This window comes from Ipomoea nil, unplaced genomic scaffold, assembly GCF_001879475.1.
Source record: "Ipomoea nil cultivar Tokyo-kokei standard unplaced genomic scaffold, Asagao_1.1 scaffold3321, whole genome shotgun sequence".
Classification (NCBI taxonomy): domain Eukaryota; kingdom Viridiplantae; phylum Streptophyta; class Magnoliopsida; order Solanales; family Convolvulaceae; genus Ipomoea; species Ipomoea nil.
In genome coordinates, this window is record NW_017619749.1 from 6,829,475 (window position 1) to 6,847,432 (window position 17,958).

General features: G+C 34.5%; 3 protein-coding genes across 3 annotated transcripts; 2 read left to right on the plus strand and 1 right to left on the minus strand.

Moving 5' to 3' along the window:
* Positions 1 to 2,006: 2,006 nt before the first annotated feature.
* LOC109170275 (2-alkenal reductase (NADP(+)-dependent)-like) lies at positions 2,007 to 3,677 on the plus strand. Its single transcript, XM_019319311.1, has 5 exons — positions 2,007 to 2,338; positions 2,449 to 2,641; positions 2,731 to 2,897; positions 2,990 to 3,072; positions 3,146 to 3,677. Exons 1-5 carry the CDS (start codon positions 2,105 to 2,107, stop codon positions 3,528 to 3,530), a joined length of 1,062 nt encoding a protein of 353 aa, XP_019174856.1. The 5' UTR covers positions 2,007 to 2,104; the 3' UTR covers positions 3,531 to 3,677.
* A 4,758-nt stretch (positions 3,678 to 8,435) lies between these two features.
* On the plus strand, positions 8,436 to 10,189 carry LOC109170279 (2-alkenal reductase (NADP(+)-dependent)-like). The gene is made up of 5 exons (XM_019319314.1): positions 8,436 to 8,749; positions 8,855 to 9,032; positions 9,133 to 9,299; positions 9,466 to 9,548; positions 9,656 to 10,189. The coding sequence occupies exons 1-5, from the start codon at positions 8,528 to 8,530 to the stop codon at positions 10,032 to 10,034; spliced, it is 1,029 nt and encodes a 342-aa protein (XP_019174859.1). The 5' UTR covers positions 8,436 to 8,527; the 3' UTR covers positions 10,035 to 10,189.
* A 75-nt stretch (positions 10,190 to 10,264) lies between these two features.
* On the minus strand, positions 10,265 to 16,398 carry LOC109170273 (acetolactate synthase small subunit 1, chloroplastic-like). The gene is made up of 12 exons (XM_019319309.1): positions 16,075 to 16,398; positions 15,017 to 15,230; positions 14,335 to 14,418; positions 14,084 to 14,152; positions 13,574 to 13,657; positions 13,335 to 13,487; positions 12,536 to 12,622; positions 11,992 to 12,096; positions 11,763 to 11,885; positions 11,227 to 11,379; positions 10,701 to 10,766; positions 10,265 to 10,600 (listed from the first exon to the last, which is right to left on the minus strand). Exons 1-12 carry the CDS (start codon positions 16,302 to 16,304, stop codon positions 10,517 to 10,519), a joined length of 1,452 nt encoding a protein of 483 aa, XP_019174854.1. The 5' UTR covers positions 16,305 to 16,398; the 3' UTR covers positions 10,265 to 10,516.
* Between the last annotated feature and the right edge of the window lie 1,560 nt (positions 16,399 to 17,958).

Below are 17,958 nucleotides of genomic sequence, written 5' to 3' on the forward strand. Positions count from 1 at the left end.
TACATTGTCCTTACAATGTCTTTATTCAATGAAAAAAAAATTATTAATTATCAATAAATTAATTAAAAGAAATATTTTCATTAGTTATATTGTCTTTATTTTTCTCAAATGTAAAAATTATTACATTCAAATTCATCAATTGATTATATTCACTACATTATCTATTATCTTTTTTTGTGCACTATTTTTCTAATTAAATATCAAAGTTATAAAATAATTTATATTTATTTACCAAGTACTTTATAAATATCATGAAAAAATTAAAAAAAAAAATATAATTAATAAAGCCAACCATATTAACTACTTGAGAGATTTTGTGACAAAGAGAGTATTCAAATCACACAACAAATTGAAGTGAGAACTACCTCGCAATGTCCTTGTTTGACAATCAGCAGTTAGCGGTTAGCGTTAGCGGATTTGACCAGCGAATTTATTTAATTATTAACATTGGGTAGAAAAAATGACCGCCAAATTATTAAATCAAATGAATGGTTCATATTGTTCAGGTTTTAATTTTTTTCTTTTAAGATTTTCTAATTTATTCTTAATTATATGATTATCCATTTAACTTTTCCATTAATTCACGGTTAGTCTAATTCTAATATTAAAGTCTAATATAGAATTATAACTACACCATTAATCTAATTCTAATATTAAAGTCTTAATAGAACTTAACCACAAATCCTGTCGGAATCTCCTCAAACAATATTAGTATATATTTAATATTTTATGCCCTAATTTTTATTTGTTCTCCCTTATGTCCCGTATTTGGTTTCAACCATACCTATACAATTATTTTATTGACAATTATAATCAATATTAACTATATTATTTTGCATTTGTAAACTTAGAATTACCTATTTAACCCGCACGGGCTTAGCTCAATGGTTTAGTGGGTAGCATTTGGGAGAAGAGACCAAGGTTTGAACCTCGGCGGTCGCAATGCGGGAATTATGTCCAAAGTGGGCAGATTCCTTATGCGTATCAGCATTTGGCCCTGTCTGCTGAACCGTTGAGTCGCCGTGATTTACAACTTCCCACAATGCTCTGTCGGGTCGGAGTGTGGGGGGCCCTTGGGGTTGGGGACTCAACCTTTGGGAGAAGAATTACCTATTTAAATAGGTAAATTCAACCTTCAATTATCTATGCATGAACAATTTCAATATAATCTTGCCTTAATATACTTTAAAGTACTTATTTAAAAAAAAATCATTGGGCATTATCTCAATCGCGCAATGCGCGCAAAAAACTAGTATTTATATAATTATAAATAAAGAGGGGAAGGGGGCGGTCTCTTATGGCAAATTATTGTGTAGACTATCGTTCACATAGTTGTGTGGATCAAGAATGAAATTGACATTTTTAATATACTAAAAGTACATTATTTGATAATATATAAAAAATTATGTACTTTCAAATAATGTATTTTATGTATATAAATAATGTATTTTTAGTATATTAAAAATATACTTTTTATCTATGGCTCACACAAATATATATGTGGACCATGGTCCATGGAATAATGATAATGATTGGTTCCCTACGGGTATGGCGGAGCTTTATGCTGTGCATACGGATGCAAAAACGACGTCGTTTTGGCGTCTAACTTAAAAAAAAAAATCAGAATTGCATAACTACACATTCATAATTTCACTACACTTCCATAATTTAATAACTATACATCCAGAATTACATAACTACACTTCCAGAATTACATAACTACACTTCCAGAATTGCATAACTATAATTCTAGAATTGCATAACTACACATCCATAACTTCATAACTACATATCCAGAATTGCATAACTACACTTCCAGAATTTCATAACTAAAAAATTCAAAATGAATGAACTAAAAATGAATAACATAATTTTGTTGCTGGGAATCGAAACTGATTTTTTTTAAGTAGGGCGCGCATTTTATACAAAACGACGTCGTTTTTACATAAATATGCACCATGCAGGGTGCATACGGATGCACAGCATAATTTACCTATGAGATACTATGCCTGTGACATGCCTCCGCCACAGGCTTTAAGCCTTTAATTGACAACCTCAACAATATAATCATATCAGATCAGAGCTGGGGAGAAGGAGAAATTAAATGGATATGGAGGAGGTGAGCAACAAGCAGGTGATACTGAAACACTACGTCACCGGATCTCCCAAAGACTCCGACTTGGAAATCCGAACCACTAGTGTGAAGCTTGAGGTTCCACAAGGTTCCGGCGCCGTTGTTGTGAAGAACCTTTACCTTTCCTGCGACCCCTACATGCGTGGTCGCATGAGCATGACCAAACCCCACGGCACCTATATCGACTCTTTCACTCCAGGAAAAGTACGTAGTAATAACCCAAATTCAATTCGTTAGTTTCAACTCGATCATTTTTATATTTTAATTTTATAATTTTAAGGACCGTAATAACTGAAACATCTAATTAATGTTAGCCCATTGTCGGAATTGGTGTTGCTAAAGTCGTGGATTCTGATAATCCAAATTTCAAGAAAGGTGATTTGGTTGCGGGAATGACCGGATGGGAGGAGTACACCATTATCACCGCTACACAGTCTCAGTCTCTCTTTAAAATCCAACATAAAGAAGATGACGACGTCCCTCTTTCTTACTACACTGGACTCCTCGGTAAGTTGGTAATCGTAATCATTCATATATATCAAGTTACTAATTAATATATCTGCGAATTGAAATAAAAATATTCGATCTATATATAGGTCCGGCCGGTATGACTGCTTATGTTGGATTATATGAACTGTGTTCTCCCAAGAAAGGAGATTCAGTGTTTGTTTCAGCTGCATCTGGTGCTGTCGGTCAGCTTGTCGGACAATTTGCTAAGCTTTTCGGTTGCTATGTTGTTGGTAGTGCTGGTACCAAACAAAAGGTTAGTTTAATATATATAAGTAATTAGATCAATTTTATATATACTTGTCTGCAACATTATATATATTGCTCTGATCCCCTTGCATCGATCAGGTTGATCTGCTGAAGAATAAATTTGGGTTTGATGAAGCTTTTAACTACAAAGAGGAGCAGGACTTGGATGCAGCCTTGAAAAGGTGAGTGTAATATAATAAGCTGCCCTATTTGTTAGGAGGATATTTTTAGTAAATTAAAAGTGTGTTGTTTTAGGTACTTCCCTAAGGGAATTGATTTGTACTTTGAAAATGTGGGGGGAAAGATGTTGGATGCAGTGCTGCTGAACATGAACCTCAAGGGGTGCATCATTGTGTGTGGAATGATCTCGCAGTACAATCTGGAAAAACATGAAGGCGTTCACAACTTATTCTGCCTTATCTCAAAACAAATTCGCATGGAAGGATTTCTGGTAAGCGATTACTACCATCTCTACCCGAAATATTTGGAGATGATGCTGCCATTGATAAAGGAAGGCAAGGTTACATACGTAGAGGATGTAGCTGAGGGGCTTGAAGCTGCTCCTGCTGCTTTGATCGGCCTTTTCTCTGGTCACAATGTTGGGAAGCAGTTGGTGGCCATTTCACATGATAATATATGAATAATAGTACAGTTGCTAGCTATATATATGTTCTCAAATTTACATTATACTAAACATTTACATACTATATATAATAAAGTCTTTCATTTGAGTGGTGTATGTTCAACATATATATTTTGACGATTATTGAGTGTGTTAGAGTTGTTTGGTCACGTTTCCCTAATCTTTTGTTTGTTTGTTTATCTTTTTCACACGTATAGGAAAAAAAAAAAAAAAAGAAGAGTGGTTGAGTTTGAACATAAATGATGATTGATTGATGAGTGGCAGGAATTGAAGTGGAGTAAAACGTGTAGTGGTGGTGGGCACATAAAAAGAAGAGTTAATACCCAAAATAATCCCTCGACTATGTCGTAATTACTAATTTGGTCATCGACTATCATTCTTACCCAATTAAGTCTTCAACTATACAATTTTTACTCAATTTAGTCCTTTGTCAATTTAACTGTTTGTTGACTGTCAAAAGTGGAAATAAAGTTGTAATTTTACAAGTTTTCTCCTTCCTCCTCATTTAGCAGCGTCAAATCATGTAGCAATAAGCTCCGGTTGGGTTCTAAACCTGTCAGTATCGAAGTAGTGGTTATGCATCGGATAGCCCATGAATTTGATTTCCAACGATTTTTTGACGATCGAAATCTGATCGGAGTGTATTGCTGCATGGTTTGGCGCTGCTAAATGGAAAGGAAGGAGAAATCTTGTAAAATTATAATTTTATCCCGATTTTTTACAGTTAACAAACAGTCAAATTAATACAGAGGACTAAATTGGGTAAGAATTGTATAGTTGAGGACTAAATTGGGTAAGACACTTAATTGAGTAAAAGTTACATAGTTGAGGACTTAATTGGATAAGAATGGTAGTTGAGGACTAAATTGGTAATTATGGTATAGTCAAGGGACCATTTTGGGTATTAACTCTAAAAAGAATTTGTAGCGTAATTTGCTTCTTTCCTTGTATGAAATTTGACTGTTCAATGTGTGGTCGTCTATCCCTTAAGAACAGAAATGCTATTTTGATTTAAGCTTTCGAGGAATGGATTTCAATTCTTATTGCATTTCTCTCTTCCCTTAGCTTGTTTGATTAATTCCATTTTGAGTCAACGAAATGCCTCCTTTTTTCGTTTCACTTATAATTATCACTTACAACTTTTTATTATTTAAAAAAAAACATTTTAAATATTTCAAATTTCTAATGAAGATTTGATGTGGTTGTATTTGAATTGATTAACAACATCAAAAACTTGCAACTATCTTTAATGTACATACTATCAAAATTGTTATAAAAGTGTATGCATTATATATATATATAGAGAGGAGTGATCACATGTGGCCATGTTGTTAGGTGTGGTCATATGGTCAATTAAAGACCATTAGATTAGATAGATCTAATGAATCATATTAATCAAGATCTTTTCAGTATTTTCGCGCACATTTTCCTACCCAGCGAACTGTAAGGGTAAACTTGTCATAAAACACCGGAATAAGGAAAATCACATTGTTGTGTGTTTTATTACACTATCGGTGCATGTTGTCAACACTGTTGGTGTATTCTGGAACTCGACCGCTATAAATGGCCACTGTAATTACCATAACACGGGAATACACCATTGGTGTGTTTCACTGTGGTGTGTTTTATTACACCATTGGTGTATGTTGTCAACACTGTTGGTGTATTCTGGAACGCGCCCGCTATAAATGGTCACTGTAATTACCATAACACCCCCACTTACTAAAACGCGCGAAAATCCTCAGAATTACCACAACCTTTAGATTAAACTGATTCTACGACTCAGATACGACCACACGACCACACCTAATGACATGACCACATATGAGCGTTTTTCTATATATATATATATAATGCCTCCTTTTTTCGTTTCACTTATAATTATCACTTACAACTTTTTATTATTTAAAAAAAAACATTTTAAATATTTCAAATTTCTAATGAAGATTTGATGTGGTTGTATTTGAATTGATTAACAACATCAAAAACTTGCAACTATCTTTAATGTACATACTATCAAAATTGTTATAAAAGTGTATGCATTATATATATATATATATATATATATATATATATATATATATATAACTCCCAAATTTGGGAGCGTTGTGGTGTCGTGTCACCATGTGTAGGTTCATAAAGTAGACACTATTTCATATGGAAAATACTTGATGGACTCTCATTTTATACTCCCCCTCACAAGTTCTTGATATTGAATTTTTTGTGAATCTGATGAAAATAAATAATCATTGTTTGCCACATCAGGGAGTAGAATTTGGAAGTATGTAGAGTAGAACTCATCATTTCATATTCATCACACAATGATTGAAATTGGTGGGCCTTTGGGGTACCGTCCAAAGAATAATTAAAGTGAGAGGTGGGCTTGATGAATCATTATGCTGTGCATCCGTATGCACCATGCATGGTGCATACGGATGCCAAAACGACGTCGTTTTATTAAAAAACGCGCGTCTCCCCTTTAAAAAAATTTCAGGTTCGATTCTCAGCAACAACATTATATTGTTCATTCATTCTGGAATTTTAGTTCATAGATTATGGAATTATAATTTATTGATTATGGAATTATAGTTCATCGATTATGGAATTGTAGTTCATCGATTCTGAAAGTTTAGTTTATAGATTATGGAATTTTAGTTCATCCATTCTAGAATTTTTAGTTCATAGATTAGATTATGAAATTATAGTTCATCGATTATGGAATTTTAGTTCATATGTTGTTGCTGGGAATCGAACCTGATTTTTTTTTTTTAAGGGGAGACGCGCGTTTTATTAAAACGACGTCGTTTTTGCATCCGTATGCACCATGCATGGTGCATACTGATGCACAGCATAATTTGCCGGGCTTGACCAAGGGGAATCTAATTAGGAAAGTGGAGTTGGGCCTTTTTTCTTGAAAGAGGGCTAATGGTGCGTTTGGTAGCACGGTATGGAACACAATTCGAAAAAACAAGCGACGGGGAAGAGCGGTTGGCCTGGGCTAAGGTAGCGTTTGGGAGGAGCAGTTGGCGATGTGCAAAACGTGGCCTGCGACGTGACACGTGGGGCGATATTTGGCGGGAGAACGCAACACTTAGTGGGATACGCATACTGTAAACTGGTAGAGGAGGACAGAGAGTTGTGGTCCACTCACCTGTCCACAACATACGATCCTAGGCGTAGTATAAAAGAGGAGGTTTCCTTCCAAGGCGTCATCATCATCTGCTCTCATTCTCTCTTGACTTCTCCATCAATCAACGGCATAGTACGTCACTTGTCTCTACGATCCGCTAGTTAGCAATGGCAATTCACCCCCTATGGCTGGGCTTGGTAGTTGGGCCCCATGTGCCAAATTCATTTCCTTTGTTTATTTAATACATTTATAGCCCGTTTGTTTATTTCAAGGACCCTATGCCCTATTAATCCAATACGTTTTTCGTACCCATTACCCAATATCAATCCAGTTTTATGGTGGGTTCGGTCCATTAAAAATCATCAAAAATAATTATCTATATGTGTCTCGTTTAAAATATCATAACAAGATATTCTTAATGATATATTTTTTATCCCGATAAGCCTCAAACTAATAAACTCAATAACCCGAACAAGTTAGCCAAAAATTTAGTAGGCTAGCTTAATTGCTTGAGCCACTTACGGTGTGAAACAAAATATATTGGAGTTTATATGTAAGCTTATTATTATTATTATTATTATTATTATTATTATTATTATTATTATTATTATTAAATTTGTAAGTAAAATCTTAATAAATATATTAATAAATTTATCACAAAATTAGGGAGTAATTATTTTTAGTTGTAATTTAGAAATTGAGGTTTAGATTGATTGAATGATATATAAGTTTATATTTATTAATTAGCGTAAATGCATCAGTTTATTAAGATTGTAAGTTTATAATATTAATTTAAAAATGTCAAAAGTTTTAGTTAAACCGGATCAAATAGATCCGACAACATGGAGGTTTAGAGTTAGGAACAATAATTTTAAACCCAAAAAAAAAAAAAAAAAAAAAAACAAAAAAAACAATTAACCCGAACTGGTAAACTTATAGGCTAATAGATTTAGATTGAAACTGAACATGTTGGCCTAGTTGACATCTCTACGTAAAAGATAGTGGACTATGGAGCAATCAGGTATTAATGGTAAGAGGAATAATTAGGTCATAGAAAGTAGTGATGAAGACGCACGTTTTTTTTTTTTCTTTTTGTTTTTGGAGTGATGAGGAAAATCTCATCGCGAATTAAAAAAGAAATTTAATTAATAATTAAATATTGAAAAGTTGAATTGATGAGGCCATGTGAATACTGAATAGTAATTCCATTAAAGGTCCCTTGTCTTTGGTGGCATCAAATTTAGTTCAGACTATTGTTTTTGTCATTTAACATATTCCAGACTATTAATTTTTGGACATTTTAATCTTTCTCTAATTTTTTCTATTTTTAATTAGGGCATTTTTATCTATTAATATTTTTCTTTTGTTATTTTTCCTGTTTCAACCGGTTAAATTGGTTTATAACCTTACTAAAAACCTGTTGAAAAATATTGTTACTAAAAATCAGATGTTACCTAAAGTTTTAAACCAGTTAAATCGGCTGAAACTGAAAAAATAACAAAAGAAAGTATGAAAAGACAAAACCGCCCTTACAAAAAATAAAAAAAGTCATTAAAAGTGTCCCAAAACTAATAGTCTGGGACTAAATTTGGAATTACCACCAAATACAAGAATCTTTCGTGGAATTAACTCATAGATGAAATATAGGAGGGTATGTATGAAAATTATTACGACAAGCAATAAAAAGCGAAATGCATGTTAAACACATTACACATGGTGGGGTATGAGTAATTGGCTATCATAGACTTTTCTACCGATAGCCGCGCAGTTCATGGTTCATATTGCGTACTATCAAAAAATAGTACGTTGAGAAAGAAGCATATATAGAAAACCCAGCGCCACACACATTAGCAGAAGTATAATAATGGCGGAAGTGAGCAACAAGCAGGTAATACTGAAACACTACGTCACCGGATTTCCCAAGGAGTCAGACATGGAACTACGAACCCTCACTCTCAAGCTGGAGCTTCCCCCAGATTCCAACGCCCTGCTTGTTAAGAACCTCTATCTCTCCTGCGATCCCTACATGCGTGACCGCATGAGCAAACCCCATGACTCCTATGTTCCGTCCTTCACTCCCGGATCTGTACGTATTTTGACTTGTTTTTTTTTTTTTTTTTTGGTTTTCTTTAAACGTACGTACTCAAAATGACTACTTATGAGAAGGAATTGAACATGGTGTACTGTGTAGCCCATTGTGGGATATGGAGTGGCTAAAGTCGTGGATTCTGATAATCCAAACTTCAAGAAAGGCGACTTGGTTTGGGGGATGACTGGATGGGAAGAGTACACCATTATCACTGATACACAGGCCCTCTTTAAAATCGAGCATACAGATGTGCCTCTTTCTTACTATACTGGACTCCTGGGTACGTTCAATGTTCATAATCTTCATCATTCATTAATAACTATCTATAACCTACCTGTCTGTGAAAAATAATACTACGGCCGTCTCTGTTTTATATATAGGCATGGCTGGTCTGACTGCTTATGTTGGATTTTATGAGGTGTGTTCTCCCAAGAAAGGAGACACTGTCTATGTTTCAGCCGCATCTGGTGCTGTTGGTCAGCTTGTTGGACAATTAGCCAAGCTTTTTGGTTGCTATGTTGTTGGTAGCGCTGGAAGCAAAGAAAAGGTTTTATTTGTTTCATTATATTAATTATTACATATGATCGATAAATTTTTGGACTAATTCATCAATTTAATGTTAACTAATTAATTAGTTTTATACTTCCTATAGATTTGGTACGTACGGTTAATTTGTATTATCTGTATGTATGTATGGTTTTGTATATGTTTAGGTTGATCTGTTGAAGAACAAATTTGGGTTTGATGAGGCTTTTAACTACAAAGAGGAGCAGGACTTGGATGCAGCTTTGAAAAGGTTTAATTTCTTCAATATATATATAATTATGCATGTTACGTTTTTCATTGAAGATATATAATTAAAACATGCCAACTTGAATTGTTTTTTTCAATTAATTTGTTCAGATTCTTTCCTGATGGAATTGATATTTACTTTGAGAATGTGGGGGGAAAGATGTTGGACGCCGTGCTTCTCAACATGAAGCTCCACGGCAGGATCGCTGCGTGTGGAATGATCTCACAATACAACCTTGACAAACCAGAAGGTCTTCACAACTCATTCTGCCTAATCTCTAAACGAATTCGCATCCAAGGATTTCTGGTATTCGATTACTACCATCGTTATCCACAATATCTGGACATGATTCTACCATGCATAAAGAAAGGGATGGTTACATACGTCGAGGATGTAGCCGAGGGACTTGAAACTGCTCCCGCTGCTTTGATTGGGCTTTTCTCTGGTCGAAATGTTGGGAAGCAAGTTGTTACCATTTCACACCAATAAATCGAGTTGGTTAATTGCTATTCTCATCTGATGAGTCTGCTTCCTTATTATGCCCTCCAATCAATATTTTCAGAAGAATAATAAAGTGCTTCTAATCTACTAAAGGGAGGGGTATGCTGTACTGCCATATTCATATACTTTGCTTTTGTTAAGAAGTTACTGCTTCAGTAAATCACTCTTGGGTAATTATGGCCAGTGGTAATGTCTTTTCCCAGTAACATTACTCAGACTTATAACCAAGCTAAAGCTATATTGTAATGTTATTAGCTAATTTAAAAGCAACTGACTAAAAAAGCTCAAGGCTACAACACACATGTCCATCTCTTTATTGCCTCAAAATCCTACCCTTCAAAATAATTATAATACCAGAAGATGAAGAGGACACATATATACCTAAATTTGGAAATTGCAGGTTCCTGTTTTAAGAAAATGGAGAACTCCTTCCAGACTCGTGCCACCTTCCTTTAGTTCAACAACTGAGTCTATAATGGGAAAGCGTATCCTCGGAGGTAATTCGAGTCCACCCCTGATTCACGTGCCAGTGCCACGCGTCCAGTTCGAGCCACCTGTCCAAGAGAACACCACTTGGATAAGTACTTGTAACCAACAGTGAGCATTTTTAAAGGTTTTCAATTGCGGTAAAGAGGATTAAAGTCAGAATCATACCTCACAAATACCATAGGGTTCCAGCAGCCTCTGTAGAGCAACCATCTTATGCAAATCTCCAGTAAGCTGGAACAAGTGCACACAATATATAAGTTAATATAACTCACATATGAACTCAACATGCTAAAAGATAAGCCCCATATGAGAGAGGCATGAGACCAAATTTGTCCGCCATTTCACATTCATGACCATTGTTAGCATCAACAACTCCAACAAAGTATTTAGGTGGTACATGTGAATTAAATCCAGTCACAAAGTTGAGATATAGTATATGGTACAAATTGGTAAAGCTTATTGATTATGCAATTATGATTGTGGATTGTAAATTAGCAACTCCACGTTGTTTATGGACAAATTATTTCCTATAAAACTGCTAAGGAGTATATAAGATTTATAATCCATTATCTGTGAACCAAGGAGAAAGTAAATGATCAATATTTGATTAAACAAGCTTTACCAAACAACACCACTGTATATAATAGCAGCATTTTAATGGTAAAAGTTTCACAGAGAAATTAATACACACCTCAAGAGTTATGGTATGATCAGACACATCAACAGCTTTTGCTCTAAAAATGCTGGCAATATCAAGAATAGTGCGACGGACAGCTGCATTTACTGCAACTTTTATCAACATGAGTTCTCGCTCAGCAAATGGCAGGTGGGTAAGATCCCTAACCTGAATGTCAGCAAATCTGTTACTCATTTGACTACTCAGGAGCAAGCACAGATCACTGGTGAGTGTGGACATGGGTCCAGTCAAGCACACTTCAAAAAACTAACCATAATGCATCATTCTATTAATCCAAATTGAAAAAAGCTTCAGGGGAAAAGGCTCTGCATTAACTACATAAACTTCTATGAGTGTTGATAATGAAAAAAAGTTGTAACCATAATGGTTGCAGATCCCCACAAAGCATTCTCCTCTATGTGATGATGTGGAAGATGCTAAAATTGAAACTTGAAAGGTGCAATTACCCAATTAAGGACCCAACTCTTACCAAGGAAAATCACAGAAGTGTAAATGTGGTATCAGCATAGCTAATGGTTAGCTGCCCTCACCTCATGGAGATCTACCAATTTATGAAGTTGCTGAACCAACTTGCTGATTGATTCATCAGTACCAGGAACTACAGTTGTAATGCGGGATAGTCCTTCAACTTCAGCATGCCCGACAGCTAAACTCTGGTGACAGGAAACAATGATAATTGAGCCAAAAAAAAAAAAAAAAAAAGTAGAAAGACATAACTGTGTAAAATATTGTGTTAGGCACATTGTTAATAGAGCGTACTTGAATATTGTAGCCACGTCTAGCAAAAACTGCCGTCACTAAGTTGAGGACTCCAGGAGAGTCATTTACAAGCAATGATAATGTGTGTGAACGGAGCCCACTAGTCTGTGATTAAGCCAATTTTAAAGTGTCAAAATTTTTAATCAAAAGGACAACATCCTCAGGTAACTACCAATATGTAGAAAAATAAAGGACAAAACTAAGATGAAATTCATTAACCCTAATTTGTATACTTTCCAAAAAATAACAATGACAAATGAATTTCTAAAATTCAGATTTCAGAGAGCTATTCTCATGAGGTTGCGTAGTAATTTGAGAAGAAAAACAATTAGAAAAATGATCTTTAACTACCAAGGAAAAATAATAATGATAATTTTTTAGCCAATATCTCAGGCAAAAGATAGGATCAATTCCATTTGCTGGTAGAAACAAGGCCAGCAAATCTGACAAGGGAAGCTGAATAACTTTGAAAGAGAAAAGCAGCAAAAAAAAAAAAAAAAAAAGTGAGGATATTGGGAAAATTAAAAGCAGTGATTTTACATACATCATCATCGGTGAGAACACCCCAATGAGCATCAAGAACTTGACTGACTGGAGCTTCATCAGCTGTCTCTACTGGATAAACATCTCCCTTCAAACAGGGACAAATACAGATATCAGATATACATTGCACATCAGCAGCAGCTTCACATGTGTAAATAACATATATGATATTTGAGGGGCAAATATTCACCATCAGCTTCACTGGTTTATCCACAAACAAAAGTACTAATCAAAATAATCTGATATTATGACACCTAATAATGTATGATGCCTTGCACACACACTGACACACATATTCCACTTACAGCTCATTACTTTGGGGGTAAGCAAATGTAAGGCCATATGTTCCTCACTAAAATATTTGCCCATAAATTCCAATCTTACAAACTTAGTCCCCATTCCCCAACACTGTAAAAGAAATCTAGAAACAATGAAGTAAACCCCATAAACATTAAAATGGATTGTTTAAAAATATTCTTATGAACAATGAAAATAATAAGTTAATTGTCCATGACATATATGGCCATGAAAACAACCAGACGAGTCATATTATGTTAGTAATGAAAAAAATATCAGGGCAGCCCTCGCTCTCCAGTAACCATCCTTCTCTAGAGTATGTGTGCTAGTCAATAAATTTGAGTAAGGGTACTTAAATCCTATAAGGATATGCCTTGAAAAAGGATGTCATCAATATGAGAGATCAAAGAGAGTAAGTTTAGCCATAACACAGGATGTGTATTCATGCAAAGAGAGTAAACTTAGCCATAATGCAAAATGTATATTCAAGTATGACGGCATACCCCAACTGTAGCATCATCATATCCATTATGAGATCTCAATGTTTTCCTTGAAACAGTATCAATGGGCATCACTTCCTCAAGATCAGGATATGTAGCAGCTGAAAACCGCCAAAAAGGAGCAGATTCCCCGATCTTTTCCCGTCTCAAGGCAATCTAAACACAAAGATATATATAGTTACTTGGAGCAATATGACGGGGCACAAAATTAAAACTTTTCATCAAGCAATAGAGATATGTACCTTTCCAGTCCTGGCAATTTCCCTAATGCCAAATTTACTCAAGTTCCTCTGAACTGCAACCATCTTCCCTGGATCTCCAGTTACCTGTATGCAACTCGACCAATTTCCTGAATGAGCCAAACTGAAGTGTATATGAATGCTCTAAAACAACTTAGCCTGTTAGCCAGGCCATGCTTTCTATTGAATACCATAATGCACCAGCTACTTATATATGCAGGGTAATATGCTTTCTATTTACAACTGCACTTTTGTCCTTTACAAACCCCTGTTGTGAGATATCAGATATGTAATAGGTGTTAGTTTAAGATGTTCAGGAAGCACCAGAAATCCTTCCATTTCCTTTAGCCACGAAGAAGGCTAGTAATTACTAAACATTACTGAAGGCAAGGAAATTTTTCTTGGTAGTATAACTGAGGCATCCAAAAATACGTAAAGGCTCTTGGCAACAAGTAGCACAGTAAAGTTGAAGACTTTCTTCAATGATCAGTTCTGAAAGAGTTAACAGTCCACCTCAATAGTGAGTGAGTGATCTGAGATATCCACAATTTTGGCCCTAAAGATGTCTACCAACCACATAACCTGGTGAAAATAGCCAAGAATCCAAACAAAAAAGTGTTAAAACTGAACACAGAGAAGTGAATTAGCTGAAAGAGGGTTCAATAAGATAACAACCCAAATGGAAAATGTAAAGAACAGAATAAATTTCAAATCTACTTTTTGAAAAATAAGTTATTTGACATTCTAGGACATAGTGTTCCTACCTCAGCACGGAACTTTGGATCTGAATCAATTTTTATTAGCATCAGTTCACGTTCAACTTGTGGCTCCTTGGATATATCTTCAACCTGGCAACAATTTCAAGTGAAAGTTTAAACTTATCTTAAATATTCTGAAGCATTTATCTTGACAGGACTAAACAAGGCATAACTGCAACTGACAAGTGAAGAATTCCTGTTTTAACATGAATCAATTCCCAGCAAGGGCAATCATCTTAACAAAGTTTTATGAGAATATCTTCAGCCTAATTAAGTAACTAAGAATCAACATTGCTCATCAATTAGGAAGATAAGGATCCCAACCAAGCAAATCAAATCAATTCAAGCTTGAATAAACCAATTTCCTAAAACCAGTTTCTGTACATATAGCAACTAGTTTTGAAGAGCTTAGCTTAGCTCTTTAATAAATTGAAGTGGGTGGATTCAGGCAAGCAAGAAGGAACCCATCTTTAAATTTCAGAGGCTTTTCCAAGGCGTTGGCAATGGAAAACATATCTAGTAGCAGGCCTGTGTCTCTTTCCTAATCCTCAAGCTTAGGTAAAACAAACAGATATCCAAGATCAGTTTGGTCTTCGTCCATAATATCTCATGAAGCAGAATTTTATGATTCATGCATGCTGATAAGCGAGTTCGAACAAGCAGGGTATAAAATTGGCATGATAATAACCTTCAATACATTGACCAGCTTCTGTAGCTGTTCCATAACATTCTGTAACACTGCTTCAGTCCCAGACACAACTATAGTAAAGAGAGCCTTGTCCTTGTTCAGACCAACAGCAAGGGACTCAATGTTATACCCTCTCCGCGCAAAGACCCCCGCAATCCGATTTATCATTCCGCTTTCATCACCAACAAATACAGAGATTGTGTGACGTCTCACCCTGGATTCACAATTGAGAGCATAACAACATTAAGAAAATTAATACAATCAGAAAGATAGATCACCATGGTCAGAAGCACATAAAAGCGAGTAAATTGCCATTGCAATGTAAAAAAAATTAGTAAAATGAAATAACAAACTATGGATGCATTTAATAAGTTGTACAATAATTAACCAAAAAAAAAAAACTATTTTCTCATTTTTGAGCAATTGACCATCTTAAAACAAGCAACACATTTATATAGTTAAAGATGAAGGAAAACAACATCAACACCCTGAAGGTGTATGTTCCTAGTTCCCTCTGCACTTGGAAAATAATAATAATAATAATCTGTGATTGCATCACTTACACTCTTATCACCTTTCACTGCCATGCTTCGATTTTTATATTTCTCATTATAAAATACCTAAAGCTTCAATAGCTTCTAAGTTGCTTCTAACAGGACTTCCTTACGAAAATGCAGTATCATCTATTTTTTTGTGAAAAGTAGATTGCATATTGTCATCTATTAACCTTGCAATTTAACTCAAATGCAGCTCACAGTAATCCTTACTGTTTATTAACCATTCAGCTGTTCAGCATTGTATATGTCATTGTAGATTGCACTAAAGGCTAGCCACTTCTTTACCAAATACAGAGTGCTGCATGTTCATTTTGAATTGTTTAACAGAAATATACAATGAACCCCGTATAAAGCTCCACGATTGTTTAAGAAATTGCAACCAAAAAACGTTTCTAAATTCTAATTACAACTTGCTAAAAATGCGAAGAAAAGTACTGATCATTTTCGGAAGACTATGAAGCATTAATTGGGTAAAATTGAAGGAGTCGAGAAACTACGCACTTTTGTCGAGGGGTTGGGGGAGCTGGATCGGAGGTGGAGAGAGTGATTTCACTCGGGGCTTTGTGCTGCCCATCAGCGGCATTTGCGAAGACGACGGAGAGTTTCTTGGGCTTCCCGACGTGGATATTAGGGCTTGCCGTGCAGAAGCCGAGCTTTCTGGAAAAACTCAGATCATCGCACGGTGGTTTCAGGCGTTGGAATAGAGTAGAGTGAGTTGAGATAGCCGCCATCGAGGCTGCGGAACTGTGGAAGAGAGCCTGCCTGCGTAATCGACCTTTTTTAAGGTGGAAATATATACGGGGATATCTGATACGATCCGCCCGAACCGTATTTTGGCTGCGCCACTCAATGTTGCCTTTTTTTAATACAGTCGCATAATATAATGTCAGTTAAAATTGAACAATATATTCATAGACGGAGCCAGAGGGGGGCAGGGGAGTCAGCTGCCCCCCTCACCCCACCACACCCCACCCCTACCCTATATTGTATATAATATGTATATAGTACATTATTCATATAAGTATTATAAAACAGATTATGTAAACAAAAGCTGTGATAGACAAGGTGGTAGCTAACATGTATGGGTTTCGGAAGGGCTTGGGTTTGAGTTTTTGCATTGATATTGTCATAGTCTTCTTTACTTTTTTATATCACTTCCATTATAACTTTCTTTATATTAATAATGGAATGTGTAATTTATAATGTGTTTTATATTCGAATTGTTTTATCAAATTAATTATGTTTCATATTTTGTTATAAATATTTTTATAAAGTTTTAATATGTTTTATTTTTCGCTATATCCAATAATATTTATTGCTATATTTTTAAGTATTTCATTTTTTTTAAACTTTCTCTTTTATTTTAATTTTTTTCCCTCACTAAAAAAAATTTCTGAATCCGCCATTGAATCCATCCTTACTTCTTTGCCCCCCCTCAACATATTTTCTGGCTCCGTCCCTGAATATATTACGGAGCATATGTTATACTTATATTTAATAAATTACTGAAATGATCTCAATTATAATGATTTTATCACTTTAATTATTGAGTTTTTTTTACTATTAATTTTGTATATATTTTAGTGATTGAATGTATTATTTTGTCCTCTTTTTAAAAAACCTATTTTATTTAGTTAGTATAACTACAATATGCACAAATTTGATTGCTTAAGACATATAAAATTAGAATCCAAAAATCAAAATGATAAAATTCATATAAGTGATTGCAATTTGTATTTATTTAAACTTCTGTAAAACTTATGTGCACAATTTAGAAGTTTACTTTTATCTAATTCGAAAATTGATTTATAAATTATACTTTGTATGTTTCATGTGTTAATGTAATAAAGTCTGCATTTAATAAATTATTGTAGTTCAAATGTATAATTTACTGTTTTTTTAATCATATGGAACGAAAATAAGATGAAACATAAAGAAAACTTAACCCCTATCCAAAGAACTCGTTGATGTTCTAAACGTTAAGACATTGAACTTGTCTCCCATAAAATCTTTTATATTTATTGGGAGATTCTCTATCAATTATACTTAATTCTTAATATTTTACACATTCAAATTATTATTAATCTTTCTCTAAGCAATAAGGAAAGTTAGTTCTCAAATGTCATAGTCACTAGTAGATTGTTTTAAAAAAATAAAATTGCATTATTCCCCGTGAAATTTATAATTCTATAATTTATCTTACTTAACAGATTATTTGCAACTTAAAAATCAAAATTCATAATTGCTTCGTATTGAAACTGTTATAAATATAATTAAGTGTAGACATTATTAAGTAGATTATGTAACGGTCATAACGGTTATAACATTATTATCACTATTATTATTTATGTTACATTTGTATATTCTTCTCAAAAGGTTGAATCT

Excerpts from the sequence above, each read along its gene's own strand:
- LOC109170273 (XM_019319309.1), bottom strand. The coding sequence starts at position 16,304 with ATGGCGGCTATCTCAACTCACTCTACTCTATTCCAACGCCTGAAACCA. Across the intron at positions 12,097-12,535 it reads GTGTTCTCACCGATGATGAT|ACTAGTGGGCTCCGTTCACA; the intron begins GTATGTAAAATC and ends GCTTAATCACAG. Across the intron at positions 10,767-11,226 it reads ATCATACCATAACTCTTGAG|CTTACTGGAGATTTGCATAA; the intron begins GTGTGTATTAAT and ends CACTTGTTCCAG.
- LOC109170279 (XM_019319314.1), top strand. The coding sequence starts at position 8,528 with ATGGCGGAAGTGAGCAACAAGCAGGTAATACTGAAACACTACGTCACC. Across the intron at positions 9,300-9,465 it reads GCGCTGGAAGCAAAGAAAAG|GTTGATCTGTTGAAGAACAA; the intron begins GTTTTATTTGTT and ends GTATATGTTTAG. Across the intron at positions 9,549-9,655 it reads TTGGATGCAGCTTTGAAAAG|ATTCTTTCCTGATGGAATTG; the intron begins GTTTAATTTCTT and ends TAATTTGTTCAG.
- LOC109170275 (XM_019319311.1), top strand. The coding sequence starts at position 2,105 with ATGGATATGGAGGAGGTGAGCAACAAGCAGGTGATACTGAAACACTAC. Across the intron at positions 2,642-2,730 it reads TTACTACACTGGACTCCTCG|GTCCGGCCGGTATGACTGCT; the intron begins GTAAGTTGGTAA and ends ATCTATATATAG. Across the intron at positions 2,898-2,989 it reads GTGCTGGTACCAAACAAAAG|GTTGATCTGCTGAAGAATAA; the intron begins GTTAGTTTAATA and ends TGCATCGATCAG.